This window comes from Lipophrys pholis, assembly GCF_963383615.2.
Source record: "Lipophrys pholis genome assembly, chromosome: 10".
In the NCBI taxonomy this organism is placed as follows: Eukaryota; Metazoa; Chordata; class Actinopteri; order Blenniiformes; family Blenniidae; genus Lipophrys; species Lipophrys pholis.
The window spans coordinates 32119023-32139552 of NC_137640.1; the positions used below are offsets into that span (position 1 = coordinate 32119023).

General features: G+C 48.0%; 1 protein-coding gene across 6 annotated transcripts in view; it reads left to right on the top strand.

The window, feature by feature from the left end:
• Positions 1-492: 492 nt before the first annotated feature.
• The window catches only part of tut4 (terminal uridylyl transferase 4), a 102040-nt gene continuing 82002 nt past the window's right edge, over positions 493-20530 (top strand). For 4 of the 6 annotated variants that reach the window (XR_013935720.1, XR_013935721.1, XM_080473455.1 and 1 more), the window contains exons 1-2: positions 509-646; positions 16883-17170. Coding sequence is in view for 4 of the 6 variants with exons in the window: in XM_080473455.1 (XP_080329581.1) it covers positions 16913-17170 (258 nt within the window). In the remaining 2 variants the exon portion in view is untranslated. Of the gene's footprint in view, positions 647-16882; positions 17171-20530 lie in introns of all 6 variants that reach the window. The other 2 variants (XM_080473454.1, XM_080473456.1) reach the window with 2 other exon arrangements.

Sequence of the window (20530 nt, forward strand, 5' to 3'; positions counted from 1 at the left end):
CAGTGTGGACGGCCCCCAAATGTGGCCTTTCCTCACCTTAAGTCCTCAGTGCCCTGCCATGTCTCCATACCACTAGGCATGTCTGCGTGTGTGTGCGTGTGTGTGCGTGTGTGTGCGTTCACTCGTGTCTTAAATATCTGTTGTATCTTTGCACTGTTTTTAAATCATGTTAAGCACTTTGTATTACATTAATTGAAAATAAATAAATAAAGTTGATTGATTAATTGATAATTGCATAATTGCCCTAAGGGGATCAATTCAGTTGTCAAAATAAAATAAAACTACGTTGAGGGATTTCAAAATAAAAGTGGCATTCCAGAATAAAAAATGACAAAACTAAAACTAAAATATTAAAGTTAAACAAATCACTCCAAAATAAAAGTAATATTTTGAGACGTGATGACGTCGTCATGATGACGGTCACACAGTGTTTTGTCTGAGTCGTCCATGAAGGCCTCTGAGGCCCCGCCCCCTCGACCCCGCCCCCTCTTCTCCGCCGTGTCTCCCTGCGTGTTGCTAACATGGTGCTAACATGGCGGATCGCGGAACGCAGGGCCGCTGACGGAGCCGCTAGCCGCCTCTAGCCGCCACGAGCCGCTCGGAGGAGGAGGAGCAGGAGGTCGCAGCGACGCGCGCCGTTACGAAGGTTCGGAGTCGCTTTTTGTCTTCTTTCTTTCCCCCTTGAGAGGCGTCGCTTCCCGGGTCACGAGAGGCAAAGCCCCGCGAAGCTAACACACACACACACACACACACACACACACACACACACACACACACACACACACACACACACACACACACACACACACACACACACACACACACACACACACACACACACACACACACACACACACACCGTGTAAACAGACAGCAGTGTTGGCACGCTCCCTCTTTTAGCTCGTTTCTGACGCTTTAAGCGACTGAAACGAGCCCATTGTTATTGTTACAGTCGCACGTAGTGACGTCACCTCGCGTACTGCGTGACTTCGGCGAGCTGCTTGTGGCTAAGACAGTGAGCATTGTTAGCTTTAACTCATTTTAGCAAAGTTGATATAATAACTCGCCTTACTGGTTAGGTATAGTAATAGGTAAAAGTAGCATATCTAACTAAATGTAGCATCGTGTTCAGCGAAGTTAGCTTAGCATAAGTTGATTATTAGCTATAAGGCAAGGCAAATGTATTTATTGAGTGTGGAAGCTGTGAAAGACGAGACGGACTGAGGTGTCGAGTCGTTTTCTTTAAAGCGTCACACAGCAGGACAGTAGACCTGCCAAACATTTCACCTGTGACATCACCACACCTACCGCATCACCAACACACCCCCACACGTCACCGACACACCCCTTCCACTCTGAATGAGAGAACCTCCCTCAAGGTGCACCACACAGCCCCCCCCAGAACATTCAGAATGGTACCACAACGTCATAAAGAATAAAATAAAAAAAGGTTAGTTAAGTCCTGTTCAGAGGTCTCAGCACTCGGCCATAACGGCTGCATTGCACCCCCACTGGAGTAGGTGCAGGTACCGGTACCAGGGTTAAAACAGGTGCAGGGGACATTGCTGCCGTTGATAACTTGGGGGAAACCCGGACATGCCTACCCCCCATGTCCACCACAAAGTTCTTCGGCCCCGCTTCCAGGACGTGAAGCGGGCCATCATACGGCAGCTGAAGTGGGGAACGGTGAGCATGATGGCGAATGAACACATATTCAGCTGCCATCAAGTTCTTTGGGACATAGGACCGGGGAAGACAGAACGAGCTGGAACCGGGTTGAACCTACGGGCCGGCTCCTTGAAGACTGGCTTCCTGGCTGTAACCATCCAGGGTTCTGATGGTTCTGGCCTCCTCGCTGTAACCATCCAGGGTTCTGATGGTTCTGGCAGGAACTCTCCGGGGACCCTCGGAGGCTGACCAAACACCAGCTCGGCCGACGACGCCTGGAGATCTTCCTTCGGGGCTGAATGCAGGCCCAACATGACCCACGACAGCTGTTCGATCCAGTTGCTGTCCATGAGAGTGGCTCGTAGAGCGGCCTTCATTGTGCGAGGAAAACGCTCACACAGTCTATTGGTTTGCGGGTTGAAAGCCGTCGTCCGGTGTAGCTGCACCCCCAGGCTCTTTGCCACCTCTGTCCACAGCTCCGAGGTGAACTGGTAGCCTCTGTCCGATGTGACATCCAATGGCGTGCCGAACCAGGCCACCCATGTGGAAATAAAGGCGCGTGCCACCTCAGCTGACGTGGTTGATGAGAGAGGGACGACCTCTGGCCACCTAGTTGTCCTGTCCACCATGGTGAGGAGGTGAGTAAAGCCTTGGGAGGAAGGGAGCGGACCCACCAAGTCCAGATGCACAAAGTCGAACCTTCTCTCAGGAATCAAAAATGGCTCCAACTTGGCGTGGCGATGTACTTTGGCCCGCTGACATGCCACACAGAAGGCTGCCCAGCTCCTGACGTCCTTTCTAAGCCCTGACCAGACGAACCTTGCCCCCACTAGTTTGACTGATGCCCTCACCCCTGGATGTGAAAGAGTGTGTATTGCATCAAAAACCTGGCATTGCCAGCCGGCAGGTACCATGGGGCGAGGCTGTCCAGTAGAGAGGAGCGTGGTCCCGCTGTCATGGAAGACCACATCCTCTAGCTGAAACCCCGTCGCGGCTGTCTTGAATGACTGGATTTCAGCATCTGCCTGCTGGTCAGTGGCCATAGCAGGGGAGTCCACACTCAGCTGCACAGAGTTTACTCCTGCCCGGGAGAGGCAGTCGGCCACTGCGTTGTTTTTTCCAGCCACATGCCGAATGTCAGTGGTAAACTCTGAAATGGCAGAGAGGTGGCGCTGCTGCCTTGCAGACCACGGCTCTGAGGTCTTGGCCATAGCGAAGGTGAGGGGTTCGTGGTCCACCAAAACTGTGAACTCCCGGCCCTCCAGCAAAAGCCTAAAGTGACATGTAAAGGAAAAGAGCCAAGAGTTCTCTGTCAAACGTGCTGTACTTCCCTAATTGTCATGCAGCTGCCTGCTGAAGAACGCCAGAGGCTGCCAGGCTCCACCCACTGTTCACATACCGCCTCTACTGCGTAGTCCCGAGACATCGGTGGTGAGTGCCACCGGAGCCGTTGGAGATGGGTGCGCCTGCATGGCGGTGTTAGCGAGTGCAACCTTGGCCTTCTCGAATGCCAGGAGTCTTTCTGCGGACCAGTCCACGTCCTGCTTGGATTTTCCACCCCTCACTGCTTCATACAGGGGGCGCATCAAGTGAGCTGCGTGGGCGATGAAGCGGTTGTAAAAGTTCACCATTCCGAGAAATTCCTGCAGCGCCTTGATGGTTTGAGGACGTGGAAAGGCAGTGATCGCTTCCACCTTAACTGGTGAGGGGACCACTCCACCTGAAGAGACATGGTGGCCCAGAAAGTCAATCTCTGACAGCCCAAACCAACATTTACCTGGATTCACGATCAACCCGTGCTCATGAAATCTCTTAAAAGCTGTCACAAGTGTAGCAGGTGCTCCTCAGGTGAAGCGCTGGCCACCAGGATGTCATCCAGATAGACAAACAAGAAAGGCAGCTTGGCTCTGATCCCGAATCGCCGGTGGAAGAAACACCGCTGGCTGTCCTCTTTGCGCCGGTCTTTCGCAATGGCCACTGGTGTGTCCTCCTGTGGCTGGTGTTGAGGCTCCGCTGGCCACATGGCATGTACTCCGTATGGGCGTGCTGCGAGCAGAATCCGATCGGCTTCCTCCGTCAACCCATGATAGTCCTTAGCCTGCACCAGAGGCGAAGTGGCCAGAGCCGTGTGCACCTGCGGCGGGAGCTGACTCAGAAACAGCTGGGTGAAGAGGAACGAAGAGTCACCTGATCCCAGCAGCGCCAGCATATTGTCCATCAGCTCCGTGGGTTTACTGTCCCCCTAACCGCTGAGTGACAGCAGGCGCTCCACTCATTCCGCGTCGGACAGCTGGAACAGACGGAGGAGCTGATTCTTGAGAGTGGTGAATTTGCTTTGCGCCGGCGGGTCTCGCAACAGCCCCATCACTCAGACGGTGGTGAATTAATCTAATGCCGCGAGGACATGGTAGTATTTCGTGTCGTCCGCCGAGATGCCTCGGAGCTGGAACTGGGCTTCGACATGCTGAAACCACGGCTCCGGGTCATGTTGCCAAAACTCAGGTAATTTGACGGTAGCGGCAAACCTCACGGCCCCGCCGGCTTGTTCGTCCTCGATAGATATGTTCAAATGTCAGGGTCACCAATGTGGAAGCCTGCGGAAGAGGAGATGGACCGAGGTGTCGAGTCGGTTTTACCATTCAAACACAAGGCAATTCACAGTGCTTTATGAAGAAATAAAAGAAATGAAAGAAATACATTAATGCTTTAGAAGAAATGGAAGAAATGCATTAAAACAAATGATGAAGAAAAATATAATAAAAAGATAAGAGATTTATTAAGATTAGTTTACTAAGTAAGTAAAATCTATTGTTTATTCTACAGCCTGTGAATCTAGGGATGTTTTAAGTCCTGATTTAAAAGAAGTGAGTGTGTCAGCAGTCTTCAGGTGTTGAGGAAGTTTGTTCCACAAGTGAGGAGGTAGGAACTAAAAGCTGCTTCACCTTGTTTCTTCTGACTGTAGGAACAGTGAGTCAACCTCTTCCTGATGACCTCAGAGGTCTGGAGCTTTGATCTTCTACACGTCAATCTGAGATGATTTAGGCCGAGATCCTTCAAAGCTTTCTAGAGCAGAAGGACCATTCTGAAGTCCTTTGAGACACAGACAGCCAGTGGAGAGGGTGGAGCAGGGGGGATGAGCTCCACCCTCAGTGTGGTGGGGGAATGTGCTCCACCCTCAGAGTGGTGGTGTAATGTGCTCCACCCTCAGTGTGGTGGTGTAATGTGCTCCACCCTCAGTGTGATAGTGTAATGTGCTCCCCCATCAGTGTGGTGGTGTAATTTGCTCCACCCTCAGTGTGATGGTGTGATGTGTAAACACTCCGTTCCAGTGAAGATGAAAGCAGAAGAAGTTTCTCAGAATCTTGTTGCTCAGAAATCCTTTAATTCTTCAATATTGTTCAGATGGTAGGAAGCTGATTTGGTTCTTGTCTTAATGTGGCTGTTGAATTTCAGGGTGGAGTCCATATCTCCACCCAGATTTCTGCCTGATTTGATGTCCTGAGTGACCTGGAGTCAAGATGAGCACCGACCTTTAACCTTTCTTCTTTGGGGCCAAAAACAATGATCAGCTCATTGTTTTCTCTGGGTTGAGTTGTAAAAAGTGCTGACTCATCACTCCATTTCATTTCTACATTTCCTCAGCCGGTATAGATAGATAGATAGATAGATAGACTTTATTGCAGCATTGCACAATGAAGGATCATTTACACATAAAAACTTAAAATGCGTTTAAAATCTTTGCCATATTAAAAAGTATTGCGCAGTGTATAATCACACAGTGAGAAGGAGCAGCAGTGATGGAATGTGTATTGCACATATGAGAGTTCAGGGTGGTGCTGGCTCTGGGGACAAGCTGTGTCTCAGTCTGTTTGTCCTCGTCTAACCCATCTGGAGCGCCTGGCAGAGGACAACAGTCCAACCAGCTGAGAAGCGGGGTGTGAGCTGTCCTTGATAATGCTGCAAGCTCTGCTGAGGCACCGGGAGGAGTTAGTGTCCATTATGGAGGGGAGAGGACAGCCAAACGTCTTTTGTGCTGTTTAAGTGTCCTCTGGCTCTGTCCCCCTCAGTGCAGCTCCCGTACCACCAGGGGGCTCCACAGGACGTCAGCAAGCTCTCCATGGTTCAGCGGTAGGCCAGCAGCAGCTTTGGGTCCAGGTTGTTCCTCCTGAGAACTCTCAGGAAGTGGAGACGGCTGTGGTGTTGTGTGTCCAGGAGGGGTCATGGGACATCTGGACTCCCAGGAACCTGAATGTGTGGTCTCTCGCCACACACTCGCCGTTGAAGTAGAGGGGGAGCGGCTCGGTTCTGTTCCTCCTGAAGTCCATCATGATCTCCTTGGTTTTGGCTGTGTTCAGTGTCAGGTTGAGAGTCTCTGCACTTCGTCTCCTTTTGAACTCAGTCCCACCACAGTGGTGTCCTCAGCCAATGTGTTTAAGAACCAGCCTTTCCAAGCTCTTCATTATTATGGGTGTAAGGGCAACAGGGTCAGTCGTCATTTAAGCTGGTTGTGGGTGACTTTGTTGGTACTCGGATGATTGTGGCAGACTTCAGGCTGGTGGGGGTGACTGCTCCATCAGGGAGGACTGCTCCATCAGGGAGGACTGCTTGGGCCAAGGAGAGGTCGGAGATCCTGCAGAAGACATGTGACAGCTGGTAGGCTCACGCTTTGAGCACCTTGCCTGGTACTCCGTCTGCGCCTTCAGCCTTCCTGGGGTTCACTGCCAGGAGCATGCGCCGCACATCATGCTCCTCTACAGTGAGTGTGGGGGGGGGTGGGGGTTGGATCCTGACGAGGGTATCAGGGGGCGTGGTCATTCACTGACACTGAGATATAGAGCTGAGTGTGGTCTGGTCATTCTGAGCAGAGATGTTGTAATGTTCCATGATCTGAGCCAGTGGGAGCACGGAGATGTTCAATAAAAGGGCCCAAGGATGGAGCCATCTTGCCAGGAGGATTTAAAGCCACTGAGTGCAGAGCCAGAAGTTCCAACCATTGTTCCAGTGGGTCCAGCAGGACGTTGTGTCCAACTGTGTCCAAAGCAGCACTAAGATCCAGTCAGAGTCAAAGTGAGACAGTGGACGTGTCCCTGCTCATGTAGACGTCCTTCAGCACTTTAATCCGAGTGTTTCAGTGCTCTGACCTCAATCCAGACTGGAAAACATTCAGCTCCTTGTTTTGAGCCAGAAAAGCAGGAAGTTGTGTAAAAATCACCTTTTCAATAATCTGACTTCAGAAAGCTTTGATATAGGCCTGGAGTTACTGATTCCTCAAGTATCCAGATTACTCTTTTTTAAAAGAGCTTTTAGAAGAGTTTTAGGAAAAACAGCGTGTGAAGAGAGCTGTGTACTCTGTGTAGTATCTTTGGAGCTGGACAGTGTAAAACATGTGTAAAGACTTTGTGTGCAGAGGGTGGAGAGCGTGGAGAGGGTGGAGGCTGCATGTTGTGGGTCTGAGCTGGAGAACAATGTGGGTTAGTGCTGCTCAGTCTAACAGGAGAACATCTGCCAGATTAGACAGAACATCTTTGGGTGGAGGCTCAGGGGTTCCAGCCGTAATGCCTGAGCTCCACCCACTGACTCTGTCTGATCGGGCTCATTTGATGTTGAAATAGGAGGGACATTATTCCAAGATGCATCTGAGAAGAGTTCAGGAGGTCCTGATGGCGAAGGACTGTCGGTCTCAGTCTGTCCACCACACTAAACCAAGTACCAGCATTAGTACTGTGTTTGCTGAGAACCTCAGAGAAGAACCATTGTCTGGCCCTTTCTAATTCTAGCTTCTACATGCCAAGCCTTTCTTTGGACATGTCCTAATGAAGGTGGAGCTTAGATGTTTTTTTCTGGGCCTTAACCAGTGTCTTCTTCCTCCATGGAGCTGTCCTCCTATCACACACTACTTTAGCTCTGACTGGCACTATGGGATCAATGATGGTTCTAACTTTAGAGCTGAAGTTCTCTACAAGGTGCTTGATAGAAGCTGCAGCAGAGCTGCATGCTAGAAAATGTCTGGCTTAAGACACGCTGTGTCTTTTCATCAGTGGGACCTTTTCTGATCAGCTATGTTTTCCTTGTCCTGCTGTCAGCTGAGACGGAGACTTTAAATGAGACAAGGTCCTGGTCAGAAACACACACATCATTCACCACAACCTCACAAATGGAAAGAACCAAGTCTAAGATGTGTCCCTGGTTGTGTGTGGACTTTGTCTCATGCTGGAAAGTCCAACATGTTCTAGATGTCCAGGAGTTCCTCAGCACTGTTATCTTGTGGATTCTCACAGTGAAGATTCAAATCACCATTACCACAACAGAGTCCTAATCAATACATCCAGCAGACAGCAGGTTGCATTGTATTTGGGTGGTGGTGGTGGTGTATATTTGGGTGGTGTGGAGATGGTTGCTCATATTGCCCAACAGGAAGAGTTGACCTGAAGAGCAACATGTTTAAAAGTGTCAAACTTTCCATACCACAGCTGTTTGCAGTGATACGTGTCATTATACAAAGAAGCTCCTCCACCTCCTTTCTCCAACACTCTGACCTCACTGAGAAAACTGAAGGGTGGAGGTGCTCGCCTCACTGATAAAACTGAAGGGTGGAGGAGCTCCTCCACTTCCTTTATCCAACACTGACCTCACTGTGAAAACTGAATGTTGGAGGAGCTCCTGAAGGGTGTAGGAGCTGATTCAATGAGAGCTGCTGCACTGTTGTTTTCATTTGACTGGGTCCTGGACTGGGTCCTGGACTGGGGCAGGGGGGTGACTGGGTCCTGGACTGGGTTCTGGACTAGGGCAGGGGGGGTGCTGGGTCCTGGACTGGGTCCTGGACCGGGGCAGGGGGGGGTGCTGGGTCCTGGACTGGGTCCTGAACTGGGCCAGGGGGGTTGCTGGGTCCTGGACTGGGGAAGAGAGGTCCTTCTGGTTCCCTGGTTGATTTGGGCCACAGGAACACCGGAGAGGGGAGCGGTGGATCCTGAGTCTCTGTCAGCACCAGTGTCCTTGGTGGTTCTGGTCATGCTCCTGGTGGAGGGTGTTATCCTGAGGCCATGACGTATGTTGGCGCCGAGCAGTCTGGGTCCAGGGATATTGGGATGAACCCCGTCCGGTTTGAAGCGGACCTTACAGTTCCAGAACAGGTTGAAGGTTCCATGAACTTTATCCATTGGAGAAGCATGTTGAAGTCTGCCACGTGTTCAAGGCAGAGAGGCCAGAGGAAGGTTCAATTCCTTTTCCCAGGGTTGGAATGAAAACATGTTGGGGCTCGGACTCCTTCAGAGTCTCCATTAGTAGAGAAAAGTCCTGTTCAGGACCTCAGAACCAGGGCTGAACAATTTTGGAAAATAATCTAATTGCGATTTTTTCCCCCTCAATATTGCGATTTAATATGCAATCATTTTTTCAAGGTTCTCTTCTCATGTATTTTTCAACAAACACAAGCAATAAATCAATGTGTATTTTAATAAAGAATTAGGGACGTCCCGATCACACTTTTTTGTCCCTGATACTGATCCGATTTTTCAGAATTGAGTATCGGCCGATACCTATACTTTCCCGATCCGATACTCACATTGCTATTGCAAAGATACTCAATAGTGTATTTTTGGAGCAACTAAGATGTATGAAGCTAAAAGCACTATTGGCAGAAGCTTTGTTTACCTGGAAATGATTGTAAAACTCACTTATTGAATCAAAATTCTTCTCTTTCTCTTTAGTTGTTGTAAACTGAAGGTACTTCCACACAGCAATAAAACAATCTTTTTTCTCCCTGACCTTCTCCCAAACCTCCGTCCACACCTCACTATGAACAACACGGCTCAACACGAGGCTTCAGGGCATGTAGTGCACATGCCAGGACTTTTGGGGCGCTGTGACTCACCAAACACAATAAAAAAGCAGAAGAAGACAGACCACATAGATATTTAGAAGTAGACTTCTGCACATAAACACATAAACCACTGCTTATAGCTTCTGCAGCTCCACCGGAGCTTGTAGTCCCTGATTGTTGTGGTTATTAGATGACGTTGTGGACCACGTTTCTTTTTCTTTTTTTTTTAGATCGTCGGGGTGATCGGCTGGATTTGCCGATCCCCGATTACTCACAAATCACCAATATCGGCCCCGATCCGATATCTACCGATCGTATCGGGACATCCCTATAAAGAATATCATATTTGTTATACATAAATTGTTCTTTCTTATAGGCGAGGCTCATGTTAAGATAAAGTCAAATGAAGCATGTGTTCATATGAAAGACAGTTTATTTATCTTCTACTTCAATTACAGTAGTAAACTTACTAAGTACTGTGACTTGCAGTCTTGTAAGCGTTCACCACAACAAGCCAAGCGCTTGTCCATTGTGCTGATCAAAGCCCTAAACCAGGCTTGGTCACTATACTAATGCAGGGCTGGACATTAAGGATCAAAGTCCTAAAGCCAGGCTTGGTCACTATACAAATGCAGGGCTGGACATTAAGGATCAAAGTCCTAAACCCAGGCTTGGTCACTATACTAATGCAGGGCTGGACATTAAGGATCAAAGTCCTAAACCCAGGCTTGGTCACTATACTAATGCAGGGCTGGACATTAAGGATCAAAGTCCTAAAGCCAGGCTTGGTCACTATACAAATGCAGGGCTGGACATTAAGGATTTTGAGGGGTTTGCTCATCTACACTGCAGTAGTGAAGCACCGATCCACATTTTTTCACTTCTGATCCCGATACCGGAATGTGGATATCTGCTGATACTATTCTGATACCAGAGCTCTGTTTGCTTTAATATTATTATTATCATTATTGTTGACTTTATATGAGGCTGTAATAAACTCCTCTCTACAGTAAAGTATGAAATGTACTAATGTATACACGTATTCTCTCAAAAGACAACTTGAGGTTAGTATCAGGACAGAAAAGGAAGCAGTACAAAGTATTTTTGTTCCATGTGGACAATGTGGGGGTCTGCGTGACGTCATCATCTCATAATAAACTAGTTCTATCTTTAAAAGCTCAGAATGACTTTATTAATCCCTGGGGAAATTCTTGAGCAAGGCAGGAGCAACACAATGTTTCCAGCTCTAACGCAGCTCCAACAATTGGGACTATTTTCAGAGAGTTTAGCGTGGAGTAGGACACAGCTTCACGGAGGTGTGAATCGCCTGCTGACAGCCTGGAGGAGCTGCTGTTCATTGTTTTGATGCCAGTGCTGTTCTCCTCCGAGAGCTGGAGTTTGAAAACGCTGACGTCTGGCTGCAGAGCTCCGCCCTGCTGGACTACGGCTTTGCTAACATCCACGTTGCTGCGTTGCTTTGCTAACACTGCACGTTGCTGTGTTGCTTTGCTAACATGGCATATTGATGTGTTGCGTTGCTAACATTGTACATTGCTGTGTTGCTTTGCAAACATTGCACGTTGCTGGGTTGCTTTGCTAACATCCACGTTGCTGCGTTGCTTTGCTAACATCTATGTTGCTGCGTTGCTTTGCAAACATCCATGTTGCTGTGTTGCTTTGCTAACATCCACGTTGCTACGTCGCTTTGCTAACATCCATGTTGCTGTGTTGCTTCGTGGTGTTTTGAGTGTAAAATCCGTCCAAACAGCAACATGTTGTCATGGAAAGTTGGATAGCTACTGCCCTTGCCTGCTCGCTGGCTGCAAACTGTGGAATGGATTTCCTGACTCATTCCTCCTGGTCTCATTGAGACCCGCCTCCCTTCAGGAAATCCAGTCCACAGTTTGCAGTGAGCAGAGCAGCAGCAGGGAAACACTGTGGAGTCATTTCAGTAACAGTGAAGCAGAACCAGGATTATGGAGCAGAAATCCCCGCAGGTTGGATTACGTTGATATCAGAACCCGATCCCGGATCGGATCGGCTCCATCCCTAAAAACCAGGAGCCCGTTCGGTCAAGGTGGGCAGATGATTCTCTTGCCCGAGCAAAGCTTTTACCAGCCCCAGACGGTGGGACAGTCCTTAATGTCCAGCCCTGTAATGGGCATCATGTCTTTCACTATGAACTCCGATATGAGTTATTTCCACCTGCCATTTCGAATTATGTTCATAAGGAGAAATACTTTCAAACAGTTCGGTCAGTGAACCTGTCGGCTGGTACTTTGCTTACTTGAAGTTGACGCGCTGGTCGCTGGTGTTTTAGCCATGCAACTATGGTACATGGTTTTGTGGTGTTATTTTAAGTGTTGATAAAGGTTCATAGTGAGGTAGCAACAGCAACGAGACAGGTTCTGCACAGTACTTGACATTGCGCAACATCTGCTTTTTTAAAGCCAAAATAAATCCACACAACTGACATGCTCCTCTTTGGTACTAATCATTCTGTAGTGTTCGCTTCTGTGGAGCCTGAGGCCATCGTGCAACAGGTTCACTTGACTGCTCTCCCTGCTTCTCTGTGCCGCTCGCTCACGGCGTATATATGGGCGCAGGACGCACGCAGGACACACAAGTCGTCACGTGACCACATCACGTTAGCAGTCAAATCGCAACCCGTACGATTAGAAAATCCCGTTTTATCATATCGCGATATTATCGCAAATGCAATTAATCATTCAGTCCTACTCAGAACCGGTCTGGCTCCAGTATGTGGAAGGAGCCTGCATGGATGAGGATGTTCTGGCTGGGATGTGGAGACCAAACAGTGGGGGACATCGCTGTCTCTCTCATTCTGCCTTGCCTGGTGACTGAGTCTCCAATCAGTAGAGTGTCCAGCAGCTCTAGACTTGTAAAGGAACTTGATGAGGTTCTTCAGGTTCTCCTGGCCCCTGGTTTATTGTGGTTTTGGGTTATTTCTGTGAACCTGCTGGTGTTTCCTGCTTGTTGAGTGATGAGCGTCCCTGAGTCCTGGCTGCTCCCTGTTATCACACATTTCACTCAGAGCCAGGGGATGGTACCTGTTCTGCAGAGGAGGTTCAGCTGGAGCAGTGGGTGGAGGAGTTTCAGCTGGAGGAGTGGATGGAGGAGTTTCAGCTGGAGGAGTGGGTGGAGGAGTTTCAGCTGGAGGAGTGAGTGGAGGAGGATCAGCTGGAGGAGTGGGTGGAGGAGTTTCAGCTGGAGGAGTGAGTGGAGGAGGTTCAGCTGGAGGAGTGGGTGGAGGAGGTTCTTGGTTGTTTTCTTACTGGACTCGCCTTTATTACGCACAATGTCAGACCAGGTCCGGGCTGGAGTCGATACCTTCGGTCTGGTTCCAGTGCTTTAGGGCTGGAGTCGATGCTTTAGGTCTGGCTCCAGTGCTTTAGGGCTGGAGTCGATGCTTTAGGTCTGGCTCCGATGCTTTAGGGCTGGAGTCGATGCTTTAGGGCTGGAGTCGATACCTTAGGTCTGGCTCCCATGCTTTAGGGCTGGAGTCGATACCTTAGGTCTGGTTCAAGTGCTTTAGGGCTGGAGTCGATGCTTTAGGTCTGGCTCCCGTGCTTTAGGGCTGGAGTCGATGCCTTAGATCTGGCTCAAGTGCTTTAGGGCTGGAGTCGATGCCTTAGGTCTGGCTCCGGTGCTTTAGGGCTGGAGTCGATGTATTAGGTCTGGCTCTGGTGCTTTTAGGTCTAGAGTCGATGCCTTAGGTCTGGCTTCGGTGCTTTAGGGCTAGAATAGATCCCTTAGGTCTGGCTTCAGTGCTTTAGGTCTAGAGTCGATGCCTTAGGTCTGGCTCCGGTGCTTTAGGGCTGGAGTCGATGCTTTAGGTCTGGCTCCGGTGCTTTAGGTCTAGAGTCGATGCCTTAGGTCTGGCTCCGGTGCTTTGGGGCTGGGTCGATGCCTTGGGTCTGGCACCTGTGCTTTAGGGCTGGAGTCGCTGCCTTAGGTCTGGCTCCAGTGCTTTAGGGCTAGAGTCGATGCCTTAGGTCTGGCTCCAGTGGTTTAGGGCTGGAGTCGATGCTTTAGGTCTGGCTCCGGGGCTTTAGGGCTGGAGTTGATGCCTTAGGTCTGGCTCCAGTGCTTTAGGGCTGGAGTCGATGCCTTAGGTCTGGCTCCGGTGCTTTAGGTCTAGAGTCGATGCCTTAGGTCTTGCTCCGGTGCTTTGGGGCTGGGTCGATGCCTTGGGTCTGGCACCTGTGCTTTAGGGCTGGAGTCGCTGCTTTAGGTCTGGCTGGTGTCGATGCCTTAGGTCTGGCTTCTATGCTTTAGGGCTGGAGTCGATGCCTTAGGGCTGGAGTTCTGGTGCTTTAGGGCTGGCTCCGATGCTTTAGGGCTGGACTCGATGCCTTAGGTCTGGCTCCGATGCTTTAGGGCTGGAGTCGATGCCTTAGGGCTGGAGCTCTGGTGCTTTAGGGCTGGAGTCGATGCCTTAGGGCTGGAGCTCTGGTGCTTTAGGGCTGGCTTAGGTCTGGCTCCGGTGCTTTAGGTCTGGAGTCGATGCCTTAGGTCTGGCTCCGGTGCTTTAGGTCTGGAGTCGATGCCTTAGGTCTGGCTCCGGTGCTTTAGGGCTAGAGTCGATGCCTTAGGTCTGGCTCCAGTGCTTTAGGGCTAGAGTCGATGCCTTAGGTCTGGCTCCAGTGCTTTAGGGCTGGAGTCGATGCTTTAGGTCTGGCTCCGGGGCTTTAGGGCTGGAGTTGATGCCTTAGGTCTGGCTCCAGTGCTTTAGGGCTGGAGTCGATGCCTTAGGTCTGGCTCCGGTGCTTTAGGTCTAGAGTCGATGCCTTAGGTCTGGCTCCGGTGCTTTGGGGCTGGAGTCGATGCCTTGGGTCTGGCACCTGTGCTTTAGGGCTGGAGTCGCTGCTTTAGGTCTGGCTGGTGTCGATGCCTTAGGTCTGGCTTCTATGCTTTAGGGCTGGAGTCGATGCCTTAGGGCTGGAGTTTTGGTGCTTTAGGGCTGGCTCCGATGCTTTAGGGCTGGACTCGATGCCTTAGGTCTGGCTCCGATGCTTTAGGGCTGGAGTCGATGCCTTAGGGCTGGAGCTCTGGTGCTTTAGGGCTGGACTCGATGCCTTAGGTCTGGCTCCGATGCTTTAGGGCTGGAGTCGATGCCTTAGGGCTGGAGCTCTGGTGCTTTAGGGCTGGAGTCGATGCCTTAGGGCTGGAGCTCTGGTGCTTTAGGGCTGGCTTAGGTCTGGCTCCGGTGCTATAGGGCTGGAGTCGATGCTTTAGGGCTGGAGCTCCGGTGCTGTTCCAGTAAGAAACGCAGTTTGAACAGTTGAACCTTGGAGCCTCGGCAGTATTTCGGTCACATCGGGACAAATCCAGGGAATTGTTGTAGCAGTTCCATGGTGCGGTGCTCAGTATCAGAAGTATTCCCATGCAGTACAATCTGTGACTGTTCAGTGACATTTCCTCCATGTACACTAGCTGGCACAGAGTACATGAAGTAATCACTTTCACGTATTTCATGCATGTGATTCAATCCTCTGTTCCAGCTGCTTCGCCTTATCAGCCAGTTTGTCTCCGTCCTTCAGCTGGACGACTTTCTGTCTCCGACTGTTTGTAGGATTCCTCTGGTTGCTGGTTGAGAGAACAACGTACTGTGTCCCCAGTGAAGCACGAAGCTTTATATAGCAGAATAACTAGTTAAATATTACATTATTATGAGCTAGTTACAATATTTACGGCATATCTTGCTATGTTAGCAGTATAACTAGCATAACCAACTAATTGTTGCATAAAACTAGCTTAACTAGCTCAATCTAACAATACCATAACAAGTAGCTTAACGAGCAATGTATCTACTAAGTAGCATAATTATATAAATATTGCATTATTATTACAAGCTATGCCATTTAAATTCATAGTATATTTGCTAAGTTCGCGTATTGAGTAGCTTAGCTAGCTAAATATAGCTTCAAACTAGCGAGTTATGTTATTCATAGCATACTTAGCTAAGCTAACAATCACTAGCTTAACTATATATAACTAGAGCAAATAAATAAAAACAAACTAGCCTGATTAGCTAAAGTTAGCATTAGTATAAGGTGGCGACCATAGATGTAATCTACGGCGTGACTCATGACTAGTGCCGCCTATCAGAGCTGATGTCACAGCGCAGCGCCATCTTGGATGGGGCACCTTGCGCCTCAAGTCCGCTTCAGTAGGAAACTGAGGAAGGTGTAGTCCAACGGTAATAATCATCACTCGCTGAATTTTCACTCCCCAAATGTACGCGCTGAAAAACTTTGTATTATGTTTCTTCACAAAGACTGACATGTGATATGGCATATTAATAAATGTATAAATTAAGAAACACATTGATAATTTGGAGTTCGCTCTCGCTCTCTCATATATGTGAAAACACCAGGAACACATGTCTTCATATTTTTGTTTTTATGTTTTTAAGTATATTAGATTTTTTTTTAACTTTCAGGTACACACACACACACACACACACACACACACACACACACACACACACACACACACACACACACACACTTTTTTTATTTTTTAAATTAAACTTCACCTAAACAAGTTGTGAATATGAGGAAGGTTTTTTCATTCTGTGCTACCAACCCTGTGTGTGTGTGTGTGTGTGTGTGTGTGTGTGTGTGTGTGTGTGTGTGTGTGTGTGTGTGTGTGTGTGTGTGTGTGTGTGTGTGTGTGTGTGTGTGTGTGTGTGTGTGTGTGTGTGTGTGTGTCAGCCTCAGCGAGATGGTTTGTGTATATGTAAGTTAACATATCCATCCATCCATGTAAACAGTGTGTGAGTGTGTCTATAAAGAGTTGAACAAAGCAAGGGAGAGATTTTAATGAGAGGAGACTCATGATGCTCACAGCTTTATGCAGCATATCAAAGACTGACATCATCAGACTGAGGTTAACTTCCAGAGAAATACTGAGGAAGGTCCACTGGTAGGCGCTCTTCAGATTCCTTTACCATTTTGTGAACAAAACACGGACAACGTTGCTCGTTCTGCGTAAGTCCTGTTGACTCCAGTGCTACTGGAGAGCGAGGTGCCCGCTCCAATATGGCGGCGACGCTGCATCACTCTCCAGCACGGAACCAGGCGTCTATCCTTTATGATGTCTCTAGTGGCGACTATAGCATGGTATTTTACTAACTTAGCACAATGAGTGGCATAATAAGTAGTTTAGCTAGTAAAATATAGATTAATACCTAGCTTACTGAGCTAAATATAGCATTATTTTGAGTCAGCTACAATTTACAGCTAAGCTAGCCAAATCTAAGTTGTATAATATCTCGCTTGTGTAGCTAAAGACAACGATGTGCTGGTGGTGGCTAACTAGCTAAAAGATGCGTGACGGTTTTTTTGGATGTTGTATTTTTGGTTCCAGACTTGACGTAGCCCTTCAACTCCGCCCACCATGCCAGGGACACAGCCAGACGCCAACTGCATGGCGGCTGGCGCCAGGGCGGCTTCGGAGAACCCGCGACGAGGGCGGCTAACCAGGCTAGCTCGGCTAACGGGCCGTTCCGTCGAGCAAGTGGACGCTAGTGGCAACGCTAACGAGGAGCAGCAAGCAAAAGATGCCCTCGAGGACGGACCGCTAACAGAACAGCAGCTCGGACTGCGACAGGCCGAGGAGCGGCTCGGCCGCGACCACATCCACCGGCTACTCAAGGTAGCGCTATCTAGCGTCAATATAGCTAAAATGGCTACAATTGTTGAAACAGCTGCAGTTGGAAAAATTTCTAAAATATCGTCGGTTCATAATATTAGTAAAAAAGCTTCAGTTGCTAAAATAGCTTCTGTTGCTAAAATAGCTTCTGTTGCTAAAATAGCTTCTGTTGCTAAAGTTGTTAAAATAGCTTCTGTTGCTAGAATAACCTCTGCTGCTAAAGTTGCTAACATAGCTTCTGTTGCTAAATTTACCTAGAAATGACTGTAATTGGTATATATAAATAAAGTTGAATTGAATTTATTGAATAACTAAAATAGATTCAGTTGCTAAAATTAACGTACGAATAAGTACAGATGCTAAAGTTGGTAAATTAATTTCTGTTGCTAAAATAACCTCTGCTGCTAAGGTTGCTAACATAGCTTCTGTTGCTAAAGTTGCTAAGGGGCCTTTATAGTCCGGGACTCGGTCAACTTGGGGGACGGAGTCCAGAATGTTCACCCTTTCATTTGGTTCAGATCAACCCTCCTGGAAAATGTCCCGCAGTTACACTCGCTGCTGGTTTGGGGGCTCTATCACCATAAGCAAACACTGACCAGAGAGGAAGTAAAGAAGAAACACGGCTCATTGATTGGTCTGGACCGAAGAGGAAGTCCCTTAGTCCGTAGTGACGAGGCCAATTAGCTTGTGGCTAATGGGTAGCCACAGCCAACCACGATATAAAGTCTTCTTCCTCCTCTCTACTTCTTCCTCTCTACTGCTTCCTCTCTACTCCTCCTCTTCCTCAACTTCCTCCTCTCTACTTCCTCCTCTCTACTTCCTCCTTTCTACTTCTTCCTCTCTACTTCTTCCTCACTACTTCTTCCTCTCTACTTCTTCCTCTCTACTTCCTCCTCTCCCTCAACTTCCTCCTCTCTACTTCCTCCTCTCTCTTCTTCCTCTCTACTTCATTCTTTCTACTTCCTCCTCTCTACTTGTTCCTCTCTACTTCTTCCTCTACTTCTTCCCTCTCTCCATTTATTTTTCTCTACTTCCTCCTCTTTACTTGTTCCTCTCTACTTCCTTCTCTTTTCGTCATCTCTACATCCTTCTCTTTTCTTTATCTCTACTTCTTCCTCTACTTCCTCCTCTCTACTTCTTCCTCTCTACTTCCTCCTCTCTTCTTCTTCCTCTTCCTCAACTTCCTCCTCTCTACTTCTTCCTCTCTACTGCTTCCCCTCTACTTCCTCTTCCTCAACTTCCTCCTCTCTACTTCCTCCTCTCTACTTCTTCCTCTTCCTCAATTTCATCCTCTCTACTTCCTCCTCTCTACTTCTTCCTCTTCCTCTACTTCCTCCTCTCTACTTCTTCCTCTTCCCCAACTTCTTCCTCTCTACTTCCTCTTCTCTACTTCTTCCTCTTCCTCGACTTCCTCCTCACTGCTTCTTCCTCCTCTTTACTTCTTCCTCTCTACTTCTATTTTCTTTATCTCTACTTCCTCTCTGCACCCTCGTCTCTACTCTCTTCTCTTTTCTTCCTCTCTACTTCACTCTTTTTTCTTCCTCTCTGCTTCTTCCTCTCGACTTCTTCCTCTCTACTTCTTCCTCTCGACTTCCTTCTCTCGACTTCTTCCTCTCGACTTCCTTCTCTCGACTTCTTCTTCTCTACTACTTCCTCACTAATTCTTCCCCTACTCTTTCCTCACTGCTTCTTCCTCTACTTCTTCCCCCTCTCTACTTCCTCCTCTTTTCTTCTTCCGCTCTACTTCTTCCTCTCTACTTCCTTCTATTTTTTTCTTCATCTGTACTTCCTCTCTACACCCTCCTCTGTACTACCTTCTCTCTTCTTCCTCACTACCTCCTCCTCTCTACTTCTTCTTCTCTACTGCTTCCTCACTAATTCTTCCCCTACTCTTTCCTCACTGCTTCTTCCTCTACTTCTTCCCTCTCTCTACTTCATCCTCACTGCTTCTTCCTCTACTTCTTCCCTCTCTCTACTTCTTCCTCTCTACTTCCTCGTCACTGCTTCTTCCTCTACTTCTTCCCTCTCTTCTTCTTCCTCTCTACTTCATCCTTACTGCTTCTTCCTCTACTTCTTCCCTCTCTCTACTTCTTCCTCTACTTCTTCCATCTCTCTACTTCTTCCTCTACTTCTTCCCTCTCTCCATTTATTTCTCTCTACTTCCTCCTCTTTACTTGTTCCTCTCTACTTCCTTCACTTTTCTTCATCTCTACTTCCTTCTCTTTTCTTTATCTCTACTTCCTCTCTACTCCCTTCTCTTTTCTTCCTCTCGACTTCTTCCTCTCTACTTCTTCCCCTGCTCTTTCCTCACTGCTTTTTCCTCTACTTCTTCCCCCTCTCTACTTCCTCCTCTTTTCTTCTTCCTCTCTACTTCCTTCTATTGTGTTCTTCATCTGTACTTCCTCTCTACACCCTCCTCTCTACTACCTTCTCTCTTCTTCCTCTCTACTTCATTCTTTCTACTTTCTCCTCTCTACTTGTTACTCTCTACTTCCTCCTCACTGCTTCTTCCTCTACTTCTTCCCTCTCTCTTCTTCTTCCTCTCTACTTCTTCCTCTGTACTTCCTCCTCACTGCTTCTTCCTCTACTTCTTCCCTCTCTCCATTTATTTTTCTCTACTTCCTCCTCTTTACTTGTTCCTCTCTACTTACTTCTCTTTTCGTCATCTCTACATCCTTCTCTTTTCTTTATCTCTACACACTCCTCTCTACTCCCTTCTCCTTTTTCCTCTCTACTCCCCTCTCTTTCTTCCTCTACTTATTTCTCTCTACTTCCACCTCTATACTTCTTCCTCTCTACTTCATCCTCACTGCTTCTCGATCTACTTCATCCCTCTCTCCATTTATTTATCTCTACTTCCTCCTCTTTACTTGTTCCTCTCTACTTCCTCTCTACACCCTCCTCTCTACTCCCTTCTCTTTTTTCTTCTCTACTTCCCTCTTTTTCTTCCTCTACTTATTTCTCTCTACTTCATCCTCTGTACTTCCTCCTCTCTTCTTCTCCCTCTCTACTTCCTCCTGTCTTCTTTCTCTCTACTTCCACTTCTCTACTTCCTCCTCTCTTCTTCTTCCTCTACTTCTTCCTCACTACTTCCTCTAACTCTTCTTCCTCTCTACTCTGATCCAGATCAAACAGGATGTGAACAGGCCCTGAAATGGCTTCATTTGCTAAAATAGTTTCTGTTGCTAAAGGTGCTAAAATTGCTTCAATTGTTGAAATTGCTAAAATAGTTTTTTTTAAATATGACCGACAATGTTTTGCGAAGGAGAGCTAAAAATACAACGTTTTAAAGGTTTTAGCCGCTAACATGCAGTGTTTACCTGTATTAGATGCTAAGTTGCATCTCTTTTTGCTAGCTGACAT